Source organism: Siphateles boraxobius, unplaced genomic scaffold (assembly GCF_051911475.1).
Source record: "Siphateles boraxobius isolate OS27281-9 unplaced genomic scaffold, OSU_SipBor_1 77, whole genome shotgun sequence".
NCBI classification, from domain to species: domain Eukaryota; kingdom Metazoa; phylum Chordata; class Actinopteri; order Cypriniformes; family Leuciscidae; genus Siphateles; species Siphateles boraxobius.
Genome location: NW_027509205.1, coordinates 18,612,354 through 18,632,500, shown reverse-complemented (window position 1 = coordinate 18,632,500; position 20,147 = coordinate 18,612,354). Strand labels below are relative to the sequence as shown.

Sequence of the window (20,147 nt, the reverse complement as noted above, 5' to 3'; positions counted from 1 at the left end):
ACCTACTGTCACTTTCAGATCTCAAAACTTCCCAATACAAAAACTAAGCTGCAAAAATAATAATAGTTTGGTACTTGTGCGGCTGTATTATATAAAATAAAACAGATGAATACATTTGAACATATATTGAAATTATAATTTATTCCTGTGATCAAAGATGATTTTTCATCATTACTCCCGTCTTCAGAGTCACATGATCCTTCAGAAATCATTCCAATATGATGATTTGATACTCAAGACAGATTTCTGATTATTATCAATGTTGAAAACAGTTGTGCTTCTTCACATTTTGTGCAAACCGTTATACATTTTTAGATGAATATAAAGAACATAAAAAACAGCATTTATGTGAAACAGAAATCTCTTGTAACGTTATGAATGCCTTCAATGTCACTTTTGATCTGACATTTTTGAACTTTATATAAATTGGTCACAATCTAACGCAGCATTGCAGAGACTGTTACAGAAGGACCTGACAGCAAACCTGCAAGAACCATTAATCATTTAACATAAGAAAAAGATGTACAAATTAAGCTCTTAAATGCACAGCGGCAAAAGAAAAAAAAACTGATTGATGTTCATGTTGTAATATGTTTGATGGAAAAAAAAACATTGATAGACATTAAATAAATGCTAAAAAAAAAAACTTCAATGACTAAAAAAAATGTATTTATAAATCGCAAACAAAATGTTGTTCCATCAAAACTCTCTCCTTTCCTGGAGAGTGCGTCTCTAATTATGGAAACTCGCTCAGCCACAGGAAGCATTTGGGGCTGCTATTAAAATTATATGCCAGGCAGGTGCTCATCTCAGAGTGAGAAATGTTAGAAAATGCACCCAAGATGGCATGAAATGCATAAATTGTCAGTCATCATCGCCCTCACAATCAATCTCCCGGCAGGACTTCCTGTCTGTCTGTAACACTTATTTAGGGAAGCATCACAGCACAATCTTCTAAACAGAGACCTGGTGATGCAGCCGGGAGAATCTTGATAATTCTGCTACAAATTGGACCATTCAGAGAGTGATTGTGAGTACATGGGAATGTTTTAGCGCATTCATTGTCTATACCTTATTTATGCACACTTCCGATGAACAATTCTGATTCATATTTCCCCTAATGAATGTCACTTTGACCAATTCTGACTCAGATTTCACTTAATGAATGTGGTTCCTTAATGATTCCATAACTAATTGTGAAGTTAAAAGAATAAAAACTGTCTTGAAATGAAAACTTGCATCTAGCATCATCTCTCACTTTATTGCAATAAGTCTAAAAGCTAAAAGCTTCACATCTTGAGCAGCATTTACCACAAAAGTGTTCTTTCACACAGACTGAAATATTTATGTTGCATAAATGCATTTTTATTTACATTTATTTATTTATTTGGCAGATGGCAGAAGGAACATCACAACTTTAAGAACCAACAATATTTGCAGAGTACCATGCAAGGTTTTCTATTTTACTATATTATAAAATGTAATTAATTCCTGTGATCAAAGCTGAATTTTCAAACATAATTCCTCCAGTCTTGAGTGTCACATGATCCTTCAGAAATCATTCTAATATGCTGATTTGCTGCTCAAGAAACATTTATTATTATCAATGTTGAATACTCTGATAAATAGAAAGCATTTATTTGAAATAGAAACCTTGAGTAACATTATAAATGTCTCTACTGTCACTTTTGATCAATTTAAAGCATCCTTGGTGAATACAAGTATGAATTACTTAGGGGAAAAACTTTTAAATGGTAGAGTATTTATAGGTGGTGTTGTCTTCAATTATTTGTGTGTGTTTGCGTGTTTACAATCTTACATGTCTCCAGTTTGCCCTCCTTCTCCTTCTTCCTGTGATCCAGTGGTGGTACGCGAGTCGCTGTCATAGACCCCGTTCACTTCCTCCTCCGTTATAATGTCAAACACCCCATCATCCGGTTTCTCACCAGGATCTGTAACTGCATGTCAGGACACAGGAAGTTATCAACTTTGACATCAATCCATAAGAAATGTAAAAAGTGAGTAGAAAGACAATAAGCATGAAGCAAGGTCCTTAAAAATGGGCAAGACTTAAAAATAACAACACAAGATCCATCATATGTTAACAACCTTAAACAACTTAAGTAAAAGTAAATGTAAAAACGAATAAGTAAAATGGCAGACTAGAACACTATACATTCCTATTATTCAAATCAGTTAAATGAACATTAGGCTGCATAAATTGGGTCAGCCGGAACCGGGAACACTTCCTTTAACACCTGATGTACTCACTACATCATAAAAAGAATGGCATCTACGCTATTTTAGTCTTTCTGTTTATTCTGAGGTTTACTGTAATCAGCCCGACCCGGGCCGTATACTGATCAGATGGTGGACCTGCGTCTAGACACGACCACAACGCATCCCTGAAGTGTCAGCAGATCTTGTGTCAACTAGACTCTCCCCTGAGAGTCTAGTTGAGAGAGACTACGCTAATATTACTCTCTCTGTTTATCCCGAGGTCTACCGCAAACTGCCGGATCCAGGCCATATACAGATCTGATAAAAGACCTGCGCCTGGACACGACGACAACACATCCCTGATATGCCAGCCTCATCAACCCTGTGACGGCCTCATGGACACCTCAACAAACTCGTCTCCATGCCGGCGTGATGACTCCGACCACTAACCAGATGAACTGGATAAATATTGTGAAAGTTCTGATCTCATCTGACTTCTGACCTGATTATGCCTGAATCATAATCATACACTGTTCGTTCATTGGCCAAAGGAGGACTGGCCCCCTGACTGAGCCTGGGTTCTCCCAAGGTTTTTTTCTCTATTCTGTCACCTGATGGAGTTTTGGTTCCTTGCCACTGTTGCCTTTTCGCCTTTCTTCGCCTTTGTCGCCATTGGCTTTCGGCTTGCTTAGTTGGGGATATTTCATTTGTATTTAACAATACTATTACAACATTATTTTCCTGTTATCTCTGTAAAGCTGCTTTGAAACAATCTCTATTGTAAAAAGCGCTATATAAATAAAGGTGACTTGACTTGACCCTGTGAAGGCCTCATCGACACGACAGCCATCGGCACTGATCCTCAACAAACGTGTCTTCATACACACGTGATGACTCCAATCTTCAGCCAGATGAACTGCATAATATAATGTTCCGATCCAATCTGACTTCTGACCTGTAATGCTGCCTGAATCATAATCATACACTGTTGGTTCGTTGGCCAGAGGAGAACTGGCCCCCCGACTGAGCCTGGTTTCTCCCAAGTTTTTTCTCCATTCTGTCACTGATGGAGTTTTGGTTCCTTGCCTCTGTCAACTTTTTCACCTTTCTTCGCCTTTGTCGCCATTGGCTTTTGGCTTGCTTAGTTGGGGACATTTAATTTTATATTTAACAATATTATTATAACATTATTTTCCTGTTATCTCTGTAAAGCTGCTTTGAAACAATCTGTATTGTAAAAAGCGCTATATAAATAAAGGTGACTTGACTAAACTAAAAACAAATTAAAACTAAACAGAAATATTTTTTTAAAAATGATAAAAGAACAAAACAAAATGACAAAAAAACATATTATTAAGTAGTGTTGTAGTACTCAAGACCAGTCTTCTTGGGACCACTTTTTGAAGGCCTCGGTCTTGTCTTGGTCTCAACTACTTTTGTACTTGGCTTTGTCTCAGGCTACGAGGACTCAGGATTTTATTTCAAGACCAGTCAAGACCACAACTGCGGGGATACGACCTAGACTTGGTTTAGGACTACAACACTATTGATAAGTACTATAATACTAAAATAACACTGTATAGATCTAAATTCAGTTTTTGTTTTTTTTATTCAGTGCCTACTGATTCGTTCTGAATTGTTAGTAAGTTTCAAAGTACCATTATTCAAGTGTTAATTACTGATAATGCATTGATGGTAATGTCACATGGTATGTGTTACTTTTCTCAGCGAAGGACAGGATGGACCAATCACAGTCTGTGATGACTCCATATAATTTGACTTGCATGTCAGGAATCTTAATTTAAACAAATTGTAAATTTTTGTGTAAAAATATCTGCAATACAATAAAAAATCCTGACATGTGAGCATGCCTGATGGAGTATCTGGTTTTTGAGCATCAAGTACCCCCTTGAAAAAAATATTTTGTTGTATGTCATAAAGGAAACCTTTACTAAAAAGCAATATTTGCTATACAATCAATGATACGACATACAAAGTGCTCTGTAACAAAATCCTGATCCTTTAGCATTCTACAATGGGCTTCTTGGCCATTCAATTTATTCAAAAAGACAATCTTCAGACACAAAAGATGAATGCCAGGCAGAACAATGTATTCAAGCACTTGAAGGTTCTCTCAATTCATACATGCCACTGTATTCACATACTCAAAATGAAAAACCATGACGTTGACAGCACCTTTCTTTTTAGCCCTTACATGGAGAGGTTATAGGAAAGAAAAATTAAGTACATTTTAGGGAGCTCTTAATGGAAAAAAAGTTGGCAGAATTTAAAACTCTCTTTAAAAAATAACAACTCGAACCTCCTGGGAAGTTCCTACGTACAAGACAGACACTACGATATAATAAAAAATAAAATGGGCAATTTTATGCATATTATGCTTTTTTACTATGAGGAGGCAGAAAGCTTTTTAGCACTAATGCAAAACATTGAAGAGCAAAGGAAGCAAATTCTGTGTGTTTTTCATACTCTCAAAGGGAATGATGGGAAATGCAAGTTGATTGCACAAGTCTGTCCTCATGAATCAGCTAAATAAGTAGTGTTTTCTGGCTATTTTTCATCAACAAAATGCATAAACTAAACTGCATAGTTAAAACAATTAGAATTTTAGGTTGGCATTCATGTGCAATCAACTCGTGAATACAATCATTCCAACATGACATGAAGGGTGTGTTTTCTGCTGTGTGTATCTGTACCTGTAACTCTTGGTGTGGGTATATAGGGTGGTGGTGGTGGTGATTGACCGGCAGCGTTTGTGTGGGGTGGTGACAGATTTTCTGAAGAGCTTTTGAGTTCAGCCTTGGTAAATCTTTCCACCACGGCGCTGTGCTGCGTGTAGCAGTCTTGACAGCAGCGCTCCTTCTTTGCGTTTTTTGTCATTACATAATTGTTGCTGCAGTAGTAACAGAAAATACGCCCACACAACCTGCCGGGAAACACAGAATAACTATAAGTCCAAATATTCGACACAAAAAAACATGCAATATTTTTAAACCAAACAAAGCACCATTTATAAAGTTCTTTACATTGAGTCTGAAATACTTTAGTATATTCACATTCGGTTCTCTTGGTTCTTTTGGTCCAGACAAAAAAAAAAGAAAATGATACATTTAGTCCTGATTCGCTTTTGATTATTAAGACCAAGCCTAAAGATACAAAATAAAAAAAACAGCTGTTATGACATTTATTTAAAACAATGCTGTGTGCTGGGATAAATGTGCTCACTGTATGAGAGTACATATGATGGTATATGACGGAGCTGAAAACTCGTGAATAAAAATTATAAAATGTATGAAGAGTCAAAACAGCGGCAGAAATCCCTCCATCACACACACAAACGATGATCTGCTGCAAGGAAATGCCTTTTCCTACACCTGTACTGACCTCTAATGGGCAATGCAGCTTCTATGATAAGAAAAACTAGGCATGCGTGAGCATTCTGTCCTTTTTAGAGTCGCATACTGTGACATCACATCCTGTTTTTGGTTCGTTTAGATGTCTTTGGTCCATGTTGCGTTCATATTTCCACTAGTTTGGTTCACACCAGGGTTCAGATGGCAGCATTCACACTTGTTCAAATGAACCACACTAACAGAGCAATAGCACCCGGGTTTGCTTTAATCAAAACCAAACCCTACAAGTGTGAACTCTCACAAGTGACTAATTCGTTCAGGCACCAAACATTTTTTGTTGAGTTTGTCGCAAAAAACTGTTGTCAGATAATTCAACAGGTCTTAAAACATCATAAAAATTTAATATAATCATAAGTCCTGATAACAGTGGACTATTTAATGTACCCAAATTGCTATAAAAACTCAGCATGTGTCTAAAAGTCTTGAGGGGGAGGATTGACTAAGAACAAATTGTGCTCTGTGACAGTTGTTTATTTGTATGCATTATCTGAATTGTTTCAGCCACACTGACTAAAGTACTTATGCAGATCAGGAAACAAAGCAAACACAGGCTAAATCTGCGCATACAGCTGAAACAAAACAAAATTAGTTGGACACTTAAATCTCACTTAAATAAAAAATGCATGAATATATTTGCATTATTTTACAATATATTTAATTCAATGTTAATGTGTATAGAGCTTTTCACAACACATATAGTTCCAAATGATGTGAAGAGAAGAAATAATAGCACTTTTCCAGTTTTTACTAACATGGCGGGGCTGCCTTTTCTTTTAGAGCCTTTCTTCAACAAATGTGTACAATATTTTAAAGGGGCAGTAAGCAATTTTTGACAAACGCAATTGAAAATTGAAATCAACACCAAAACAAACAAATTGTGAATATTTACTAATGTCTGTTGTGTGTGTGTGCTGAAAAAAAAATGTGTTTGTACATAGTCCTGGACCGATCAGACCGAGAACCGCAACATTCTTGTAGCCAATCAGCAGTAGGGGACGTGACCACTTATGATGGGGGAGGAGAGAGAGTGAGCAAGCCGGACATTTGTAGAAAGATTGTAGAAAGAGAGGTGGCTGAGATATTACAAGCCAAGAGAAAAAGTCAGAGGAATATTATTAGAAGAAGAAGAGTTACAATCAGGCAAGAGCTAGGACCCGCGTTAATACTGGAAAAGCTTTTCAGCACTGGAGAGATATTAGAGATGCCAAGGTTGCTTTGTTTCTGCTCGATACATGAGTACCATTGGTTTCACGGAACCAAGATATGCTGTTGTTGTAATATTAGCTAACATGACAGTTTTGAGTGTTATTGTTTGCCTGCAGCTAGTGTGCTGGCGATTAACATCAAAGTCTTGCTTAGTTAGTTTAGTTTAAGTTTTTAATTTACCTTTATTGTCATTGCATGGTATACAACGAAATTTGACATCTCTCATAGAAAAGAAAACAAATTGTTTTTTATCCATATTACCCACATATACCAACACACATAAAAACATTAATTTAAAAACAATAAAAATAGATTAAAGTGCAGGGCTCTCAAGTCTCACGCATTGGGCGTGAGACACACGCATTTCAACCCGTTCACACGCTAACACGCCACACCTTGTATTTCTCACGCTGAGGAGTAAGGGAACTTGTCCCGCTATACAATTAATGGACGAGGCGCAGGCAAACGGAGGGAAGTTCTCTGCCGAGTTCATAGCATCTGTCTCGAGTTATACAGAGTTAAATGCTAGCTACCAGCCAATCAGAAATTAGAATTAGTTGTTTCCGTGTAAATTATGTGTTCCCGCTGCAAGCACGTTCGTTACTAGAGAACACGCGCACACACAGAGTGGAAGTTGAAAGAGCACGATCTGATGAATGCGGTTTGCAGACATCTTCATTTATTTATTTATATTTTTTAGCATTTTGATTTTACGATTCCTGGACGATATCTCTTGCCTGTGATCAAAGATAGTGAGAGCTAATGTTGAGGAGTATAGCCAAATTCGTGCTAAATTATTTTTGATGCATTCAAAAACTCTCCAACTGCTTTTAAAGGGGTCATCGGATGCAAAATACATACTTTTATATGGTATTTGCAAATAAATGTGTCTTTGCAGTGTGTGGACACAATCACCATGCAATCAAAAAAATCCATTCACTTTTTTTAATCCTCAAAAAGCCAAAAAGTTCTTGCTCATTATCATTTAAAGAGACATGCACCGAAACGGGTCACAGTGAACAGAGCTGTTTTTGAAGAGGTAAAAAGGGTGTTGTTTTACACAACCATTGAGAAATTTTACATGCTCAGGGCAAGTTGTTATGACACAATGTTATATACATTGAGCACTGATGTTCAGTTGGCTTGTTTGGGGTCAAATTTATTTTTATTGTTCAATAAATTTGTCTTTTTTTAAATATAACTATTCATTTTATTTGGATGAATTTGTCTTTTTATTAGATTTAACAATTGTTATACTTTCCATTTGTGCTGGTCAATTATGAACAATAGGCAAAATTGAACTGCTAGCAAAAATTGAGGCGAATTTGGTTGGGTCGAGGGACCGCTGCTGGAAATATTTGGGTGGCTCCTCCCCTAAATCTCACTCTAAACTTTTGATAAAACTTGAGAGCCCTGAAAGTGTCTTGTGCATGTTGTTTGAACAGCATTTCATACATGTCTGTTCAAAATTATTGAAGCAGCTGTGGGAGGATAGAGGCACGAGAGAGTGAATTCAGTTCAAAAATGGCTGTTGGGTAAAAACTTTTTCTGAATCTGGAAGTGCGAGTCTTTAGAGCTCTGTAGCATCTTCCAGATGGCATTAGTGCAAACAGATCATTAAACGCCAGCTGTTAGTCATTTCCTGTGTTGCATAGCAAGTTTTAGGGGTGGAGTAATGAAGGGAGACGTGTTTGTTTGGGTGTTTCTCAGAATTCGCTTAACTCACATTTAAATTACCTTAGCTTTTTAAAATTCATAAATTAATTTTCTGCTGTTCTTTTACATTTCACTCCACCTCTACCTAGAGATCAGAGCAGGTGTTCACCTGCAGTGATGCCGTCGCAGCCACCACGTGAACTGGCCCTGGCAGCCCAGGCAGTGTGTAGCCTCTTTATCCACCAGCCACCACTGCTCCTCCGCTCTCAGCTTCTGCTCGAACTCAAGAGCATCCGATTTCTGCCACAGAGCATCCTTATCCCTGAAAAACAGAGATACCAGAAGATGAGAAATGAAGAAAGACTCCAAGGTTCTCTAGTGTCTCTTGGTGTCCTTAATGTCTGAAAGCACTTTTCATGGTTTCATTTCTATTTCATGTCGAAAGGAAAGTTTTATCACATCTGTAGCTGTTTGATTATATCATTTTAACCACACCAAACTGTAGATTTTATCAAACAGGCTTTTATGCACATCCAGAATCTCTTTGTGGCAGTAACACCCTTATATATTTTCTCTTGTGTTTTCTGCTCAGCATTCTGGCTCTGTAGATATTTGAGTTTTAATTTTGTTTTGCTTAGAGAATTAAAGTACCTTAAAAACCATAAGAATGTAATAATCTACAAAGTGACTGAATTAAACAGATATACAGCAACAAAAATCTGAAACGCAGGTAAGAACAAGCTCTTGACCTGCTTTTATGTGTGCTTCTTTGATATAAAAAAAAATCATGCTGCCAATATCAGTTTTTCTTGACATCTCATTGAGAATTCAAGTAGCTTCATCGGTTATTTTTTTGTAGTTTCTCTCCCCTGAAGTGTGACCTGACCTTTTTTTTGCGAGAAAGATGTAAATGAAACTGAGGGGCTTCCATCATTGTTAAGGGAAATAAAAAAAAAATTAAACTAGATTTAATTTTATATATTTATATATATTTTATCATTTAAAAACATATAAAAATAATACATATATAAAAGACATGTTCTAAGAATGAGCAAAGGACTATTGACACCAAGAGAAAACAAAGCAAAATGAATTTCCAATTATTCCAAAAGTTCCAATTATTTTTATATTTAAAAAAACTTTTTACAACTATTTACTAGCCAATTTTCAAAATGACAAGGTAAAATTAATCATCCAGCATTTTTTTAACCAAAACTATTTACACAAAGATTGAAATGAATCATTCTCAGTGTGAGATAGTCACATCCGTAAACACATGAACTTATTAACAAACGAAAGAAACCAGATTTTAAGTTAGGAAAGAGAAGTTAACCCTATTAGGCGATATACAGACCTAATAAGTTCGATGAGCCGTTCCTCCAGGTTTACTTTGGTTTGGCTCAGATCCTCCAGCTCAGCAGACATCCGGAGATGTTGATTCTGAGTCTCAGTCAACACCTGATCCAATTTCTGCTTCAATTCTTCCCTCTCCTTCTGTACGTCACTGAGAGCCTCTTTGGTACTAAGGCAGAGAGAAAAAGCAAAAAGAATTTAATAATATTGCATAAAAATTTAACCTAAACAATAATTACTAAAACCGAATCTCTTCAAGGGTCCAAGAAATCCTTATCATGAGGATCCATTTGGAAATCCATTAGTGATGGCTTTTATTCATGCAGATCCATTATCTGTGCTGCATTAACCCTTTTATTGTGTTTTTGAAAGCGCTCACCTTGATACACTTCCTTGCAGTTGTTGCGTCTCACACTCTCTCTGATGTATCAGACTTTTACAATCAGTGATGTAAGAATCCTTCTCCTCAATCAGACGAGAGTATTCTATATTCACTCCCTAAATATAAACACACAACAAACAGCCAAATGCATGAACAAAATCTGGACCCACAAACATTCACATACATAAACAATGTTTTGTACAGTTATTTTGTCTCATTTTGTTTTATTTTATCTTGATTTTCATCTTATCCAAGGAACAAAAAAAGAGCTGATTTAATTACCCTGTACTGTAGTATTGAAACAACAACATTTAATCCTTTTGCATAAACAAAAATGTACCATAACTAACTAATGTTTTTAGACATGTACAATGGCAAAACATACAAAAAACATACTATCGACTACCATGCTTGTTTAGACATACTAGTATCACAGTATTACCATGGTATTTTCAACATGTACCATGGAAGTATTATGGTATTTCACTTCCATATTCTACAAGTGCCACAGTATTTCCATCTGATATCATTCATACCATGTTAGCGCCAAAGTACTTTTTGTAAAAGAATGACATGTTTTGTTGTATTCTTTAAAGTATATTGGAGTACCATGTAAATACCATGGTGCATGAATAGGGCATGATTCAGCACCAGGGTATTACCATCAATCAAATACCATCACTGTACTCCCACAATACCATTTTCCAAGAAAAATTGTAAATATATATTTTAACTCAGTAGTTATTCAAAAAACAAATAGTAGAGAGCAAAACAACAGCAGCATAGGATTTATTGTTGCAAAAAGCTGAAAAATTAGAAGAAAATAATTACAGTGGCACTTGCACTCTAATTGACAAATATCTGCCAGAAACCGTATGCACTGTTCCTAATTATAGACTTAATGAGAAGCAAATTATTCATCACTGTCTGGCAATTAACCCCAATCTCTTGTCGTCTATTTCACAGTCTCACACAGTGGGTCTCCAATGAACAAGAACAAAAGGAGCAGTAAGAGATCAGACATTCATCACCTACTAATATCAGTGTTATCAGCCAACAGAGATGAATAATAATGATTCACATGCTGGTATGCAAAAAGTATCTGATGATCCTGAAGATCGTTAAAATGCTGTTAGTCAGTCGTCGCACAGAGTCACACCTGGCTCAAAACATTTACATACCTCTGACTCTGATAATTTGGCCTCCAGCTCAGATGTCTTCTTCAACTCCATGTCTAGCTGAGTTTTCAAATCCTCAATCTCTTCATTAAGACTCTAGTTTGAAAAGTAATAATTATTTAAATAAATAATACATAAAGTACTAGAAAATATAAAAAATTATTTGAATACTAAAATATGCTTGAAATTATGAATTAAGGAAATCAGATAAAAGCACTAAAGTGGCATTCAAAAAAATAGCATTCATGTCATGTCAGAATTACTGTAATTACGGGTTTCTGACTTGCAGTGCGAGTTCATATTGCTGAACTTTAATTATTTTTCTCACTTAACTGCTGTGACATGTAAAAAAAAAAAAGGCTGCAAGACGTAATTGTATATGTATGGTACATGCTTTTATTGATATTTATTTTCTAATTTTACTATTACAGTATTGTTAATTTTCTAAAAACGAATAAATAACAACAAAAAACACTGCATACACTGGTGCTCATAATTAATGGCACCCCTGGTAAATATGAACAAAAATGCCTGTAAAAAATTAATCTGCATTGTTTATCCTTTTGATCTTTTATTTAAAAAATTGGCAAAAGTCTACCCTTTCATTGAAGTAAAATAATTGAAGGGGGGGGGGGGGGGGTCACATTGTGAAATGTTTTTCAACAAAACACGCAGGCCACAATCATTGGCACCACTAGAATTTTTTACGAGTAAAATATCTCTGAAGTATATTCCCATTCACGAAGTATATTTAGCACACCAGGGTGACTAGGAACATGAAATTGTCTAGCTCTGACTTCTTGTTTCACATGAGTTTAAATATGAGGAAACACAAAGGCCAAATTCCCTTAATTATCCATCACAATGAGTAAACCAAAGAATATAGTTCTGATGTGCATCAAAAGAAAAAGATTGTTGAGCTTCACAAAATAGAAAGTGGCTGTTAGAAAATAGCTAAAGAATTGAAAATCCTCATTTTGACCATCAGGGCAATAATTAAGAAGTTCCAAAGATGTTATGATCTGCCAGGAAGAGGACATGTGTCTATATTGCCTTATTGCACAGTGAGGAGGAAAGTCTGAGTGGCCAAAGACTCTCCAAGGATCACAGATGGAGAATTGCAGAGATTACTTGAGTCTTGGGGGTCAGAAAGCCTAAATTATATATATCTACGTATATATATATATATATATATATATATATATATATATATATATATATATATATATATATATATATATATCTCAAACAACCCCTACAACACCACATGTTGTTTGGGAGGGTTTCAAGAAAAATCCTCACTCCTCCAAAAATAAACTTCAGCATATTCAGTTGTCAGACATGACTGGAACTTCAAAAGGGACTGGATTCTATGGTCAGATGAAACAAAAAAAGGGCAGATGTGTTTGGTGCAAACAGGGATAAAAAGTACCCCATGCCTATGGTTAAATATACTGCTGGATCTTATATGTTGTGGGCCTATTTTTTTGCTGGAGGTCCTGGACATCTTGTCAGATACATGGTATTATGGATTCTAGCAAATACCAAAGGATAAAAAATTAAAACCTGATGGCTTCTGCTAGAAATCTTATAATGGGCCATGGTTGGATCTTCCACCAGGACAACGGTCCAAAACAAACATCAAAATAAACAGAAAAATGGGTAACTGAGCACAAAATGAAGCTTCTGCCATGACCATCCCAGTTCCCTGACCTGATGAGTGGAGTGAACTGAAGAGAAGAAGCACCAACATGGATCTGGGAATCTGAAGGATCTGGAGAGATTCTGTATGGAGGAATGATTTCTGATCTCTTGTCAGGTGTTCTCCAAACTCATCAGGCATTATAGGAGAAAACTCAGTGCTGATATCTTGGCAAAAGGAAGTTGCAAAAAGTATTTAATAACAGGGAGCCAATAATTATAGCCAGCATGATTTGGAGAAAAGCATTAATTTCATAATGTGATTTACCCCCCACTTTCAATTCTTTTACTTCAATGAAAGGTTCGGTTCTTGTGAATTTTTTGACTGAAAGATAAAAAGGATAAACAATGCAGATTTTTTTTTTACATGCATTTTTGATCATATTTACCAGGGATGCCATTAATTCTGAGCAATAAGGATGGGCATTCGATTAAATTTTCTTAGTCGATCGTAAGGAGAATTAACGATCGACTATCGATTAATCATTAATATTTTTATATTCAAATTCATTATTTATTTAACTTTTTATAAATTAAAAATGCAATGAAAATACAAAAATACAGCGTGTTTTTCCTCGATTATATCTTTATTACAAGATGATCAACTTGTGGCAGTAAAACTGGACGTTCGGTTAGGCTAAACTTGAAGATATATGCGCTGCGGTGCTCGAAAGCAACGGAACCTGCAGCTGCGAGTTGGCGTTCTTAAACAGAGACCCTCGTTTGTTCCAAAATAATAAATAATAAAAAAAATCATGTTAAACAATAACTTAACCAAAAACATAATAATACTTAGATCTGACAGGTTTTGTCAAAATGTAACTCAAAACTATTCAAGAACGGAGTCGAGAAAGAGGGTGAGAGAGATTAGCCTACCTACTGTAACAATCAATTAGGCTAGGCTACTTAACAAAGCCTCATAAAAAATAACTATAAACTCACATACAACTTCTACACTAGTCTACTGATTTTTGTTGAGAAAGATAAGCATATTGATGACATGATCTGGGGTCAGACGCGACCGCAACCTGACCGTCAAGCCTCGTTTACACTATCGCCTGGCTCTGCAGTGCGAGTCTCCGCAGACTGCACGCGCACCTCCCCAAACAGACGAGGCGTTTACACCAAGCGGCAACCTCCCTGTCTCTCGCTTGAAAACAACACGGAAGTGAATTAAACTGCAATTCATCGCCTGGCCGCTTGAGGCTGACTGCAAAAGTGAGCCAAATCTGTGTTAAAATGCCCAACTTTACTGCAAAAAAAAAAATGTTTACAGCCTGGTGTCATAATTTGTTTTGGTCTATACAGCTAATTTTACCCTTCATGACAACTGTGAGGGGGGTGAATTTTTTTTTAGAACTCATCCGTTTAAATTATATTAAGCCTTAAAATGCTGCATAATCAAGGGCGTGGCCAGTTGAGTGACAGGTGGATTACCGCTGCTGTTACTAGACGTTTGTCTGCTCTCTGTTAGCCATCATGTCACCTCAGCTGATAATATAAAATGCACATCAATGGACATTTTGGCATTACAAGATTTGCAATAGAAACAAATTATTTCAGAGAGCTTGTACATATTCTACAGTTGTCATCTTGTAATTGCTGTAATTTTACCTTGACATGACAGGTATGTGACAAAAGGGATTTAAAGTGATAATGAAGATTCTGAGATCATTTTACCTTTATCTGGTTCTTGAAAGTCATGCTCTCCGTGCTCATCTGAAATTTTCCTGCAGCTATCTCTTCTCGCGCAGCGTCCCGCTCGCCCTCTGTTTTGTCCAGCAGATCTTTTAGTTCCAGCACAGTTTCTGAAAGTTTCTCAGTCTGCTGGAGCTCTTCATGTAGACTAGAGTTTTCTTGGTGAAGAGCCACCAGGCTGGCATTGAGCCGATCAGTTTCCTTCACTCCTTGCTGTTGCAGTTCTTGTATCCGAGCAGCTTCGGCAGCCCATCGTTCCCGGGCCTCTTCCCGCTCTGCGGTGAGTTGGCAAATTGTTATTCCCAGCTCTGCCATTTCTGTGTTGACTCGGTGGAGACACTCTCTGGTCTCAGCATTCTCCAGAACCAACCGTTCATTCTGGGACTTGAGCTCTACCAGCTCCTCTTGGGCTGAAGCAATCTCAGCAGTTGTTTTCTTATGTGCAGATGTCTCCTGGTTCAGTTGCGACGTTAAGGTTTCAACACGTTCGCTAAACTGCAGGAGTTCATTCACATGCAGTCGATTCTGCTGCTCCGCCTGCTTCTTCAATTGCTCAGTCAAGATCCGCAGTTCTGCACAGGAAGCATCAGTGACATCCAGCTTTGCTTGAGTCTTGTCCTTCTCTTCTATAGCACTGTGAAGTTTAGCCCTAAAATCAAGCACTTCCTCTTGAAGCCTAGAAACTTCTTTCACACTCAATCCCAGCTGATCTTCCAGGAGAGTAACTTTTAAAGCAATCTCTTGGGTTTCTTTAGTCTGACATGCGCTCTGCTCAAGTTGGACCTTCTCTGCAACCTTCCTCTTGGCCTCAAGACTATTAATCATCTCTGTTTGTTTAACAAAAGCTCTTTCTGCCTTTGTCTTCTCCATTTCCAAATCCCTCTCCCGAACTTCAAGTTCTTCCACCCTTCCCTGGAGCTCCTCACAGAGCTTCTCCCGGTCCTCCAGTTTGGTATCCATATCTTTAAGCTGTGCGGTCAAGTTTGCCTCATTGCATTTCGCAGCGCCAAGACTCTTCTCAAGTTCAGCAATCTTGGTGTTGATGTTGCGTATCTCCTCCTGCATAGCTGTGAGGGCCAATTTAAGAGTGACCTGAACCTCCATTAGGTCCTTGTTCTCCAGTTTCAGTTGGCGAACTGAACTCTTGGATTCCTCCAATTGCATGTTGGCCTTATGCAGCCTCTCATCCAGACTCCTGTTCTCCTCTCTCATTCGCTGCTCTCGTTCATCCACTGTCACTTTCCCATCATCAATTTGCGCTCGCAACTGCTTCTCAGAAGCCCTCAATCCGGCCAGCTCACTCTCCAGGGAGGATTTGTTTTTAAGCAACTCCTTCTTGGTGTCCTCAGTCTTGTTCATCATCTGGAGGAGCTCACTGTTTTGCTCCATAAGCATGGCACAACTATCTTTGTATTCGTCAGTCTTCTTGGCCTGCTCTTTGGTGCTGTTCTCCAGCTCAGATACGGTTACCATCAGATTCTGTTTCTCCCTATTAAGCTTCTCTGATTCCTTCTCCAGAATCTGGACTGTCTTGGTACTGGAGAGAAGATCAGATTCTTTAGCCTTTAGCTGTGTCCGCAATCCTCGCAGATGCCCTTCCAGACCACTCATCTTCTTCTCAAGTTCTTCTTTATCCTCTTGCATTCCCTTCCTCTCCACCTTGGCCTGCTTTTCCATAGTTTCCAGAGAGCGCTGGAGATCTATAAGTTGCCTTTGAAGGTTGCTGGTCTCTTTCTCTCTTACTGCAAGAGCCCCTTGGAGTTTGTCCATGACATTGCGGTGCTCTTCTGCCCTGGTCTGTAGTTGTTTACCCTTCTCCATCCAAGCTGCCATTTTTACCTCAGCCTCTTTGAGTGCCTCATCCTTCATTCGGACTTTCTCAGCAAGTTGTTCTGCCTGCCGTCTCCTCTCTTCTCCTTCTGCAAGAGCATCTGTTCTCCCCTTCTCAGCATCTTTCAATTCATTTAACAACTCATGAATCTTCTGGGCAGAGTTGAAGTCACTGGTCGCTCTCTGGCCTTTCTCATCCAATACTCCATCTAGCCTTTCCATCAATTCCTTATTTTTACGCTCTGCTGCTGCCAACATGCCCTGGAGGTCCTTGTGGGAGGCCTCTCGGATGGTCTCACGTCCCCTCAAGACCTCCAGCTCATGGGATAGGGCTCTTTCGCTCTCAGCTAGCACCTCCAGGTTCTGCTGGAGCTCCTGATGGTTACCTTGGGCAGCTAAAGAGACATCCAGCTGCCTTTGAAGCTCTACCAAAACCCCACGAAGTTCACCCGCCTCGGCGCCTAACTGCTGCACCTGGTCAAGAAATTCTCTTTGCTTTAATTCAGACTGGTCCAGTTCCAGGCGGAGATCATCTATAGCACTGATGGAAGAATCATTCAGTCCACTGGAGTTTTGCAAAGACATGTCTGATAGAAGCGCAGGTCCAAAGTCTGGACTCCCAGGGAACTCGTTTGCCTGCTGTAAGGTTTGTGAGAAAGATAGAAAATAAACTGAGAGAGGAGATACACATAATCAGTAAGAGAAAGAGAGATTGCTTCAAGTTGAATAGATCTGAGAAAGTTGAAATTTAGTAAATTTGAGACATTTTGAGACAAATAATGGTATCTACTGGATATAAAACAGTAGTGTGAATGTTTGTAGGTTTAAAATGATACATGACAAATAATAAATATGTAATACATGTAATATACTTAATATTAATAAATATTGGTAACACTTTATTTTACAGTGTTCTTGTTACATATGTTACATGTAATAATTACCATAGTAATAACAGTAAATGACTTAATTATATAATTACACTGAAACAATGACACCTTCAAATAAAGTGTAAACCTAAATATTTTTAAATGGTTACACTTTATTTTAAGGTATCATTGTTACAGTTTAATTATATATTTAAATACTGAGTAATATTAATTAACAACATGTTCTTACTATAGGGTTAGGGCAAGATTGGGGTTTGGTTGAGGGTTAGTTGTATGTAATTATGCATTATTTACTGTTATTATTATGGTAAGTACATGTAACATGTAACAACGACACTGTAAAATAAAGTGTTACCTTTAAAATTATAATAGTAATAATTAGTAAAAATATTAATTAATTACTGATATAAATAATATTAGTAATTAATACAATTAATATATTTGCATAATGCATGAATTTGAAAACAAGCTTTGCCTACTTTTATTTTACTTAAAGCTACAGGGACATATTATTGATGTGCTAGTACCTGTGAGTATGTGCTTGCCAGACTGGTGATGCTGGAACTACGACTTGGTGGTTTCCACATGTGACTGGGAGAGCTAGTCATTCCCAGTGTCCTCCTGTGACACATTTTTTTTAGTCAACTTTAAATTAACTGAAATGAACATCAATCAGATTATTAAAACACATTCACACACATACTAGTTCCAGTCATGGCAAATGGACCATAAATACCACATGGCAAATGGACTAATATTAGTAGCATTATATGTTTGCCAGTGTGATGTTATATTTATACAATAAATTGCAAAAATACAGTGTGCTCTTACCTTGCAAAAGTGGGCCATTCTGAATCAAGGTCATGACCCCTGGATGCCACATCAAATTGAACATCATTGAGCTCATAGAGGTAGTTAATTATGTCCACACTGAGATGGGGTTTGAGAAATGGACTCCGGGAATTATACCAGTCACTGCAGAAAAACACCATTTTAAAAAAGGCTTTAGAAAACCATGTCCAACTCAAGTCTAACATTCTAAATAGCATGAGCAATAAGAATTATGGTATCCCAAATCATATTACATTGGAAATAGAAAGATGCTTGGATGGTTCACTATTCAAAGTAGATTTGAAAATGCACATTCTTGTATGTATTTATAGCTATTACCCACAACAACCTCTTGGCACAAAAGATGCATAGTAGATCATGACAGTTCTCAGTTGACTTTTTGCACATGCAAACAGTATGCAGATAAGAGACATGTTTGAAAAATTCAAAAACTTGTTTCAAAAATGCAAATGTTTTCATACTAATAAAGTACGTATAACCCGCATAGTACAAACTTTAAGTGCAAAGTAGACACATTTGAACTGGAATGCAGCCTTCATCATAGATCCACCAGGAGGAATGCATTGGAATGAAGTCTGTCACAATATCTACAGGTTTAGTGCAAACTTTTAAGATAGCAAAAATGACATTCTACTGGCCATATTAATTCAGCCACGCCATGGGCTATCGTGCCATTTTCTCATCACAAATGTTGCATAGTCTGAAAATAAATCAATCTGTATTAAAAATAAGGAAGCTCACAATAAGCAGCCATACACATGTGTAGAACACACCCATTAACCTAGAGTAAATGTAATATTGTTTCTCAAAACAGGGAAGCTAATTTTAAGAAGTAAAACTCTATGTGGGAAGCGCTTTCAGTGTTGTTTCTACTGAATTACTCTGTGTGATGTAAATAGTACTTGTAACTAGAACATGTGGAAATTAGTTTTTGCCTTTTTTGGTTTAAATTGTGAACCTGCCGTATTTAACTATTCATGCCTCTACACTGAAGCCCCAACACATTTTTCCATAATCACTAAAATGCTGCATGAAAACTTTGTGTTTTTGCCCAATTTTAGCATACAAATGTTTGATATGGGCAGCTGAATTCTGGACAATTAAGGCTATTTAATTAAATGTTTTAACTTCCATTCAGAATATAATTTTCAAATGACCATTTTATATTATTATAAAGTATTATATTATAAAGTAACAGATTTATTTCACTATAAATAAAATTAATTATTATACATAAACAATGTGCATACACATTTATGTATTTTTATGTATTGCATGCTTATGTATGTCATTAGTTTATAATGTTTGTATTATTTGGGTTGTTTTTATTATGTTAAGCACTCCGATCTACTTTTAATGTCCCAGCATAAAATATCAATCATTAATTATTTGTTTATTTGTAATGATTTATTTATTATTATAATTTATATGAAAAAATTTATTTGAACTTGATAAAAAACAAATCTGTAAAATAAACAAATTTATACTTTTAAGAAGACTGCAACTTCTTAATTCTGTAATCCTATTATATTTTTCATAAATAAAGTAAGTTGTTAAAAATATGAATAAAAAGGAAGTAAACTTCACAACAGTGAAATCTGTGTGCACTGGGAATAATATTTCTTTGAATAAAGACAAGGTAGCGCTAATTTCACATACAACACACTATTAACCATGACATGAATACGACATAAAGGCCAACTGGATATAAGTGTGTAAGACGGGTACCAGTAAGTCTGGACTACCCCTC

At 36.9% G+C, this 20,147-nt stretch overlaps 1 protein-coding gene across 4 annotated transcripts in view; it reads right to left on the bottom strand.

Moving 5' to 3' along the window:
* fyco1a (FYVE and coiled-coil domain autophagy adaptor 1a) overlaps positions 1-20,147 on the bottom strand; it is a 38,924-nt gene that overhangs the window by 7,709 nt on the left and 11,068 nt on the right. For all 4 annotated transcript variants that reach the window (XM_077218854.1, XM_077218857.1, XM_077218856.1 and 1 more), the window contains exons 6-14: positions 18,377-18,520; positions 18,073-18,166; positions 14,808-17,294; positions 11,430-11,522; positions 10,246-10,364; positions 9,868-10,035; positions 8,683-8,835; positions 4,935-5,164; positions 1,820-1,958 (exon numbers count right to left, since the gene is read on the bottom strand). In XM_077218854.1, the coding sequence (XP_077074969.1) occupies positions 1,820-1,958; positions 4,935-5,164; positions 8,683-8,835; positions 9,868-10,035; positions 10,246-10,364; positions 11,430-11,522; positions 14,808-17,294; positions 18,073-18,166; positions 18,377-18,520 (3,627 nt within the window). The remainder of the gene's footprint in view (positions 1-1,819; positions 1,959-4,934; positions 5,165-8,682; positions 8,836-9,867; positions 10,036-10,245; positions 10,365-11,429; positions 11,523-14,807; positions 17,295-18,072; positions 18,167-18,376; positions 18,521-20,147) is intronic.